The sequence below is a fragment of the Lathamus discolor genome, chromosome 3 (genome assembly GCF_037157495.1).
Source record: "Lathamus discolor isolate bLatDis1 chromosome 3, bLatDis1.hap1, whole genome shotgun sequence".
In the NCBI taxonomy this organism is placed as follows: domain Eukaryota; kingdom Metazoa; phylum Chordata; class Aves; order Psittaciformes; family Psittacidae; genus Lathamus; species Lathamus discolor.
Genome location: NC_088886.1, coordinates 60,817,863 through 60,827,911, shown reverse-complemented (window position 1 = coordinate 60,827,911; position 10,049 = coordinate 60,817,863). Strand labels below are relative to the sequence as shown.

The 10,049-nt window shown below is 45.2% G+C and overlaps 1 protein-coding gene across 3 annotated transcripts in view; it reads left to right on the top strand.

The window, feature by feature from the left end:
- The first annotated feature begins 1,709 nt into the window (after positions 1-1,709).
- Positions 1,710-10,049, top strand: part of UGGT1 (UDP-glucose glycoprotein glucosyltransferase 1) — a 45,438-nt gene continuing 37,098 nt past the window's right edge. The window contains exons 1-7 of one of the 3 annotated variants that reach the window (XM_065675524.1): positions 1,710-1,856; positions 4,259-4,391; positions 4,817-4,955; positions 6,819-6,901; positions 7,469-7,599; positions 8,381-8,493; positions 9,653-9,827. In XM_065675524.1, the coding sequence (XP_065531596.1) occupies positions 4,831-4,955; positions 6,819-6,901; positions 7,469-7,599; positions 8,381-8,493; positions 9,653-9,827 (627 nt within the window). In that variant the 5' untranslated portion in view covers positions 1,710-1,856; positions 4,259-4,391; positions 4,817-4,830. Of the gene's footprint in view, positions 1,857-2,039; positions 2,225-4,258; positions 4,392-4,816; positions 4,956-6,818; positions 6,902-7,468; positions 7,600-8,380; positions 8,494-9,652; positions 9,828-10,049 lie in introns of those variants that run through there. The other 2 variants (XM_065675526.1, XM_065675525.1) reach the window with 2 other exon arrangements.

Genomic DNA, 10,049 nt, shown 5'->3' with positions numbered 1-10,049 from the left:
TCGGGGCTGCTGGGAGATGTAGTCCTCGCTCTTAGAGCAGGACAAAACCTCGCGAGAGGTGGAAGGGGCGGTGCCTTCCCTGGGCACGCTATTGGCTGGGAGCCCGGAGGTTTCCCGGGAAACGCGCGGTGGGCGGGGCCATGGTGGAGGCCGGGATGGCGGGGCTTGCTCACCGCCTGCTCCCCCCGCCAGACAGACCCCGTCCCACGGCCATCTCTTGGGCCCACCCGCCACCGCTGGCCCCTCACACGGGGCAAGACGCGGTAGCAGCACTGAGGCACAACGGCTCGGTGAGAGGTTCGCTTCTCGTCTGCCTCTGAAGTGGGGATCTTCACAGAGCGCAAGGCGCTGAGAAGCGGCTGAGCAGATCCGAGCTACCGATGTCTGACGTGGAGGATGAAGTTTTGCTGCTGTATTCAGGGAAAGGGGGCCCCGGGGAGAACCATCTGTGCATACCTGACTCCAACATCCCCTTGTCTCTGGCATCAATATTTACCACTTGCTGGGACAGAGGGGAAACCACTTAAACAAATACCCACCTCCCCCCCAACAAGCCCTGGTGACAACGCACACTGCAGCCCTCAGGTCTCACCAGTCCGGGGTTGCCTGTGATTACACAAACCCCGGAATAGCACTATTTCCCATTCCATTGTTCCCATTCAGGTCTTACCCCTTGAGGCTCAGAGATGAAGTCAGACAGACAACGGGTGCTGTTATAGTGGTTTTGTAATGCTTTTAAATGAAACTAGAAAACCTTGAAATGACAGAATCCCATCTGAGTCATCCTGAATTTTGCTCCAGCAAACCCTTCAGGTGTGTTGTCAACAGCCCTGCAAGCAGGTGCTGAGGAAGCTCTGGGCACGGACAGGAGTTAGGTTCACTTCAGAGGGATACTGCTCTCCTGACCAGCCATCGATCAGGACCTGCAGTGTGCTCCCTGGAACACTGCCCTTACCCTTGTCACAGAATCACACCCGGCCACACGCCCAGCTTTATTCTGACACCTCGTGCATGAGATGAGCGGCTCTGCTCCCCCATCCCCATGGCTACACAAGATCACAGTAATGCTACAGTGCATTCAGAGGATGTGGCACAGAGCGCATAAAGAACGGCTGAATAGGGTTGGCATCTTCAGGCCGGAACAGGGACAGTTCAGAGGGCATTCTGACAGAGAGCTGTAAAACGTATAGTGAAGATGAATAAAACCCAACTCTTTTGTACCTGCTTTCAATTCCCCCTCATATTTACACTATAAACAGGTGAGCAAACGGAAGCAGCTGCTCTGTGCACAGTGCGATCAAGTCCTGGGACTCCTTTTAAGAGCACAGGCTACCAACTAGACCAGTTAATGACAGAAGCAACACCGGCTCCGCCTCTGCCCCTGGCGTTACCTGCTTCTCAAACTGACACCGCACAAGGACGCCGGAAAGCCTCTGCTCTGCTTGCCCTGCTCTTACCTACGCATCCGGCCGGGCGGCGGACAGGCCCGCTGCGCTGCGCCCCGGGGCCGCGCTCCCCGCGGGCCTGACTAAAGGCGGCAGTCCGGAGCCACGGGCCCCGACGAAGAACGGCGGCTCCGCTGGCCCGAACCGCGCCCGTGCCCCGCTTGTCGCTTCAGCGGCGCTGCTCCGCGGCCGCCGGTCACGCAGCGCGGCCGCCCGCGGCCATCCAGCCCTCGCCCCGCACTGAAGGCGGGCGCCGGGCGACGCGGTGCCGGACGGCACCCCCCAAGATGGCGGCGCGGTGACAGTCCGGCGCGGCCCCTCTGCGGCCCCTCTCGCCCGGCAGCGGAAGCGGCGCGCCCGGAAGCGGCGGGAGCGGCCCGAGCCGGAAGGGAGCGCGGCGGCCTCTCGCAGGTGCGGTTTCCAGGGCGACCCGCGCGCGGGGCCGTGGGGGGGGCCGGGGGAGCGGGCAGCCGGGCACGGCGCTGCCCCTCAGGGCGCCTCTGCCGGGCCGGCGGGCGGCCGGGGCTGGGCCCCGCTACGCGCAGCGCCGCGGAGCCCCGCGGACGGTGCGCGGCCTGGGCGCTGCGCCGGTGTCAGCGCGGCAGGAGTGACAGGAGGGCCGCAGGGCCGCGCCGGGGGTTAAACGCCGTTCGGCACTGAGGAACGGCCGTCCCGATTTGTGCTTACTGCGGTACTTGTCTCGGTGCGCGCTGCCCCCGCTCCAGGAGCGGGCCGTGCACCGGAAGCGGTGTGCGCTGGGCAGGGGTTGTGAAATCAAGGTGGGTGTTGACTGGTGTCACTAGAGCCGGCTGGTCGTAGGCAAAGCTCTGCAAACGATTTTGGACTTACCAGAAAGAAGCCGTGTTTCAGTTTCAGGATGAGTACGGCAACACGATACCCGTGCGCACAGCAGCTCTCCAGGTGTTACCGGCAGTCCTCACTGTTCGCGAGGCTCGGCTGAGACACGTTATTTCAGTGGCGTGGCCTTGATGCTGCGGTTGGCATCACTGTCTAAGCGGGAGGTCTATTTTCGTTTGAGCTTTGCTGAAGTGGAGCCCTTTACCCACTTTACTGCCAGGCACACCTCGCAGGACACGGCAGAGGTCGGTGCTCTCGTGGTCCAGCAGGACCTGTGGCTGCTGTGGGATGATTTATCCCCATGTCCAGGGCTGGATGTGCCAGTTCCCCGAAGTCAGCTGTATTTTAAACCGCGTAACTGGAGGAAAAAGAGTTACAAATGAGTTTTCTTCCTTTTTAATTCACATTGGGGTTTGCTTTGTTACCTCACACAGAACAGAGCTGGATCCCCTGTCATTTCTGTTCGCTAACAGTTGGACTTGATGATTGTAAAGGTCCTTCCCACCCTAATTGATTCTATGATTCAATTGCCATGCCTCTTGTCTCTTCTGGTCTCCATGGTGTGTTATTTCATTTGGAGACACTGGTCTTCCCTTTGGCTGTTGTTATCCAGGGAGTGCAGGTATTTCTGCTTTTCTTTCCAGCTGGCTAAACCAGTGTCAGGGAAAAAATAACACATTTGTCACCTATTTCATATAATAAAAGGCTTTCATTTCAGTCTTTCCAGCATGGGAAAGCAGGCTTGAGAGAGCAGCACAGCAGTTTTAGTGGCAAGAATGCAGTATGGTATATTCATGTACATGTTCCAAACAGCTGTGTATGATTTGCAGTGAATCCTATGGAGCCAGGCTGAGAGAGCTGGGCTGGGTCAGCCTGGAGAAGGCTCCAGGGAGACCTCAGAGCAGCTCCAGTGCCTAAAGGAGCTACAGGAAACCTGGAGAGGGGCTTTTGACAAGGGCAGGTAGTGACCAAACAAGGTGGAATGGGAGGGGTTGGAACTGGATGAGCTTTAAGGTCCTTTCCAACCCAAACCATCCTGTGTTCCTACAGTTTATAAGGACACGATTCTGAGGGGACGGCAAACCTGTTTTTTTCTGTTGTGCTTGGCAGAAGCAGAGGTTTCACTGCACAAATACTGAGCTTCCTCCTCTGCCCACAGTGAGCGGTAGGTGTAACCATGCGTGTCATGCGATGCCATCTGTCCACTTCCCAGGTGCGGTGTAAACCAAAGGTGTGCGGCTGAGCAAGTTGTTCTTTGGGTGTTACAGCAGGGCATTTCCATTTTCAGTGTGAAAGGAAGGACATTGACAATTTAACCATGACCATTTGAACTGGCTGCAGACACTCAAAACCCGCCTGGGCGCGTTCCTGTGTAACCTGCTCTAGAAGGCCCTGCCTTGACTGTCCAGGGGGTTGGACTGGGTGATCACTTCCAACCCTAATGAGTCTCTGATTCTGTGACACTGAGATACAGAAAGCTACAGCTACGTAACACATAAGACTTTTTTTTTATATGGAGATTGTCAAGGAAGAGAGAGACAAATTAGATGCAGGCTGTCAGGTGTGATATACCTGGAATTTGAGTGGGCTGTTTTTAAAGTTACATGACAGAGTAGGAAAAGAATTATCCAGAAAAATAAGGATTAAGCAGTAAGAGAGTGCCTGGGTGGATGTTGGGTGTGTAGTAAATATACTCCAGTCGGGAGAAATCTCAAAACTTGAATTTTTGGAGAATGTAATGGAAAGCTAAGAGGAGAATTCAGGTATTCCATAAGCTTAAGAGCTGAGGGCAAGGAAATTCCACTCAGCTGTGTTGTAGTGTACAGGTTAGAGAATGTGTGGTCATGGAAGTACACACGGAGGACAGTAAAGAAATGTCACTTTTTTTTTTGGCTCATTTCTCATGGTAAGCTGTATAATTTGAGTCTGTCTTCATTATTTCATTCGTTTTTCAGCTTCTAAAGTTGGTGGTACTTAGTGCATCTGGGAAATGCTTGTTTCTTCATTCCCCAGAGAAGTCCACTGTACCCTGCAGAACCTCAAGGGCTGACGAGGGAACCTTCACCTTGCCTGGCTCTTCTGACCTTGGTTAGTACACCAGCAAACACAGTATGTGACTTGACCTCCCATAAAACAGACAGTGGGTTGGTTTGCCACCTACTTTGAAATTCACGCTGCTTGTAATACCTCTTGATAGAGCAAGAGGTGTGTGATGTGGGTGTCCAGAACAGAAACAGGTTTATTTGAAAGCATAAACAGAGAGAGAGCTGGAACTGATTTAGGTTTAACTGCAGCTTAGGAGTCAGATCTTAACATCCTTGCGTCTTTTCGTGTTTTCATAGTATTTTTCATTTTGTATGCCCAGGTGAGACTATGATTATCTCACTGATACATTGCATTAAATGGGCCCCTGAATCTTAAAATAGTCCTTAACATATTTGGATGTGTGAGATTCTGTATTTATAAAAAGAGACAATGCAAAACTAACTTTTTTTTCCTTAATGTTGTTTAAGGTTTCTTCTGTAAAATGGGAGTACTTATTGCAGTTCTTGGAATCTGCTTCAGCTTTTCACTTGTAAGAGGACATTCTAAGGCTGTCACAACATCTCTAACTACAAAGTGGTCTTCAACTCCTTTGTTACTTGAAGCAAGGTAAGTGTATTGTGATTTTTTTGGTTGACAAATCAATATGCTTAGAGGATAAATTGATGTGTTCTCTGTTTCACATGTTTTGCATGCTTTGGGCTCTGGTCATTACTGACTCTTTGGAAGTAATAGTAACACTCAGTTGAACATGATCATTGCTGTGCTTGGGGAGATGGGATGAATATTTTAGAGTAGTAGTTTTTGCTGGGTAAATTCTTTCAATGTGCATGAGATCAGTAATAATGATGAATAATTCCACAGTATTTTTTCCCTTGCGAAGTTTTACCTACTTAAAGCACTAGACTGAGAAGTTTAGCATAGTCTCATAAGATTCCATAGTAGAAGTTTTTTTACTTCTACTATGACTGTAGGTTTTGATACTTATCTGCTGTTGCTTGCTTATGTAAACCTTAACTTTGTTCAAGGGAACTGTGCATTGGTTATCTAAAGTCAGCTTCTTTGGTAAGGGAGTTGTGCAGATCAGCCTGGGGAGATTTCTTTTACAGCACTAATGACTTTTTTCCCCTCTTTTTTTTTTTCTTTTTTTAAGACATTATTTAAAAAGAAAATACGTAAAAATACATTTTTAACGAAACAGAGAGCAAAACGCTGTCTTTACACCGCTAGTCTACTTAGCACTTCAGAAGTCCCCATCGTTTCATTCTGCAGTATTCTCGTTTGGAGATGTCTATGCAGTACAGGGCTTTTAGATGTTTGTGTGTGCACTTCATTTTGTATCGCTTAAGGAATAATTCTTAATCACATAAGAATTCTGGCTGTTATCACAGATTGGTTCATAGGAGAATAGCTGAGCACTGATGGATTTTGTTCAAACGGGCAGAGCTTTTGGCTTTGGGATAGGTGTGTCCCTGGTGAGATTAGTTTTCTATAACCTTACCTACAGAAGCTGAAGTTTGAGGACTGAAAAACCCTTAAACAATAATATGCTGGGATTTGAATACGCCATCAATGCAAGACATTTCTGGGGTAAAAGGTCACCCTAAGAGACTGAAATAGCAAGCAAATAATCAAAATCATGTGCCAAAGGCTCGATATATAACCTAACCATTATATTCAAAGACTTTGGGTAGGTAGGATGGTTCATCTGGGAGGAACTGCAGAATGATACAGCGCTGCAGTGTAAAATCATTCCCACTGTTCAATTTACTTAGCCCAGCACTGCAGTTTATCACCCAGATGTTCGAGAAGTACTTACCACCTCAGATGAGGACAGAAATGAACACAAAAGCTATTGTGGCAGCCAGTGGGCTCTAAATCTTCTGTTGTAGCATCCATTAGCATATGAAGCATGTTGTAAGTTTAGACAGGATAAAGTATTCGTTCTTAGCAATGTTTAGATAATTATTTTACTATTTAGTGTTATCTGCCTAATCATATGCTTAATATATGGGGAATTACAATATCATGATTTGAAGCTGTGGCTTCTCCTTTTGCTGATTTAAAAGCAAACAAACTCACTACGAAGTCCTGTAGCTCCAACAAACTAGAGTTCTGTTGCAGCAAAGTAAACAAAAATGTATGTCTGTCATAAAAAACAGCTAGCAAAGAAATGCGTTAGAGGGGAGAGCTCCCAGGATGTACGCTGATATCTGTTAGGGGTCTCTGAGAGATTAACAGGTGCCTTGAAAGTTTCTTTTGTGTAGTCTGTGTTAGTCCTGGCCTGCTACTATTATTTGTTTGTTTGGGGACATTTTTACCTTTCCTGGTCTCCTTCTTCTAGTAACCTGTGATTGTCTGGTAGAGGTAAACATATGGTAGGAGCTAACGTTCTGTAAAGCTTTCAAAGTATTACAGCTGTAACTTGAGAGACAAGTCCTAGATGCAGCTAACTCAACTCTTCTCACTCAGTGAATTTTTATCAGAAGAAGGTCAAGAAAAATTCTGGAATTTTGTAGAAGCCAGTCAAAATATTAAGACATCTGAACATGATGGTAAGTTTTTCATAGTCTTTTTTGCTGGATGATGAGCTGACATGGTTGAAAAATAAACCACAATGTTTCGTCTTCCATTGTGTTCATATTGTAAAAGTCAAATGAGGGCTGATTTCAGTAATGCTTTTACTGCAAAGTGCTCAAAACATCTGTTTTGACAAAAGCTGTAGTGGGTAAGTCTGAAATGTGTTTTGCTTGCCAGTTTCTATTTCAACATGAAATATTAATACCATAACTGCTTTTTCTTTGTGTTTCTATTTATCAAATTAAATGGGAGCTCTTAACTGTTTCCTGCCTCCCCAAGGCTATGTTTGTGTCCTCTGCCAATGTATTTAAGTGTACTGTCATGGATTTCCATTGAAGGTCACTCTCATCCATCTGTAGAACTGGCTGTAATGAAAATTGAGGAGGAAAGGACATGTGCATATTTACAATTAATGTCATGGGCTTTTGTTAGTATAATTCACAATTAGGATTCACAATTAGTAATCACAATTAGGATGAAAAGCCCCTCTTCAATACGAATATGGTACGGAAAGAAAACTGCTTGTACTCTTGACTTTGCAGGTAGTGATTACGCTTTTTACCATGAAATGCTGAAAGCAGCCTGCCAGAGTCTGTCCCCTTTGCAGCAGAACTTGTTGAAGTTTTCCTTGGCTTTACGCTCTTATTCTGCAACCGTTCAAGCTTTTCAACAGGTTAGTACATGAAATCCTCAAATGATTTGTACAGCGTTACCTAAAGTCCAGGAAGGAGCAAGCTGTGTAAGGAGACATTTGATAGTGTAACAGATGTATCTGCTAATTTCAGTGAGTGCCAAATTTGAGTCCATCTGTGTAGAGTAGATGGAAGAATTGGGATTTCAACATGTCTTTGTATCATTGATGCCAGCTGCACTAACAATTGTGTGAAGATTTGTATGAGTTGCTTTGTTGAAACCTGCGATGCTGCTGCTGCTTTCCCTGTTATTCAGTTGTACTTAGTTGAAGGTAGTAACCCATGAATACATAGCTCTACTGTTTACAACCCAGAAGTTGTACTTTGTTCTTTCTCAAACTCATTACAAAAATGAGGTCACATTCTAATGTGCTTTATTTAAGTAATTCTAGAAGACCTCTTCCTTCTTTTTCATCTGGAATCATTTTGTCATTTGATGTTTAACAAATATAGAGGTTTCTGATGTGTAATGCAAAAGAGACCTCAACCAAACACCCTACAATTGCAAGCCTTGCTTTTTGTACCTGGAATCAATATTACAGCTAATAGTAATAGTCTGGAGAAGTATTTATAGTAAGACTTAACTCTCAATATTGCAATTTCTACCTTGCATTTACACGATGTAATAAATAGCAAATAAGTACTACTTTAGGCTTTAGGAAATCAAAGAAGACTGACTGCACAGAGAGTTATGCTGTTATCATTTTTGCTTGTTCTAAAGGCAAACATTCAACCTACTCTATCACAAATATTTTCATACAGATAGCAGCCGATGAACCTCCACCAAAGGGCTGTACCCTGTTTTTTGCTGTGCATGGGGATAAGACATGTGAATTTGAGTCGCTTGGAAACCTTTTACGGGGAGCTTCAGAAAGGTATTTGCTTTTGCATCACTGGATTAGCACTTAAAATTTAACCTAGTTAGACTTACAGCTGTAAAGAGATAGTAATAAACTGTTTCTACGTTCTTCAGTGCTGCTTTATACTGTCCACTGCTTGCACACAAGTGGCAGTCTCTTATTTCTTACTAATCCAGACTGGAATGATTGTTTTCGTATCACTTGCTCTGATATTATGCTAGGAAGAGGAATGTGCACAGGAAAAGCTGGAAACCATTTGCTGAAGTACAGTAGGAATTCTGAGGAATACGTAAAGCCTTTAGTATGTCGGGTGACTAGAAAGAGCTGGGCTACATATAAAAAAGATGGTTAATATAACAGAGATGGTTTCATGAATGGCTTGAAACATGCACAGTATTTTTCTCTATACAATTTTCTCAGCATTGAGAAAGAAAACTATTACCACATGATGTAATACAAGATCAGATATCTTTACAAGAGCAGAACTTCACTTTAATTAACAACAAGAAACCATAAAATGTAATAACCTCTTCAGAATAAAACAAAACCAACAAAACAAAACCCAGCCAAACTCAAACCCTTAAATTTCCGTTTGTCTCCATAGTAATTCTGGTAGTTTTGGGGTTTGTACGTATAAGGGGTTTCTGCTCAATGATCAGGTAGACATCGATAGCTCACATGCTGTTCTATGGACTCACTGGGAATATTTTAAATACTTCATTTTATTTTAGACTAAAAACCCAAGTTGAAAGCAGTCTTCTCAGTTTTTTGTTTGTATATTAACCAAGGACAGGGCTGTTGCTCCAGTTTGAGTTCCTGGAAAGTTTGCTCTGTTAGCCTTTTATTTTTTTTATACAGAATTCAAGATTCAGCACTTGGGGCATAGAAGTTAATTGGAAGTTTAAGGGAAGTGGTTAGTTTTTAAAATAAGGATCATGTTAGGTTCAAAACAGCACCTTGCTGCTTGCTTCATTTTCATATGTCCATTTTTAAACAAGCTTTATCAACATGCATCGAGTGCTGCCAACCTTGATAATCTGTGCGAATAGCCTGACGTATGTATTCAGTGAAGACAGGAACAGTGATTCAACATGAGCAAAAGAGATTTGCTTCTTGCGCTGAGTGAAGAAATGCTGTGAAGCACAGTGTGCTAATCTCCAATGTTTATTCTTAGGCCAAAGCCATTTTTGTTCAAAGGGGATCACAAGTACCCAGTGTCAAACCCCGAAAGTCCTGTTGTCATACTTTACGCTGAGATTGGCTCAGAGGAGTTCTACAGAAACCACAAGAAGCTTGTTTTAAAGGCTGAGGCAGGCGAAATAACTTATGTCCTCAGACACTATATTGCTGTAAGTATATTTGTGCGTTGTAACAGAGGTATTTGACATGGAAAAGCAACTGACCTGGGTTTTATAGAAAGAAAACTGGCCAACTTTGTTCCCTTTAAACTGACATTTGCATAATGTGTTGCTGCTTGACATTTATTTGGAACAATCAAAAGTTTGTTTTCGATTGCATGTACCTGAGGAATACATAATATTTTAAACCTCCTGCTTTTTTAAATACGAGGA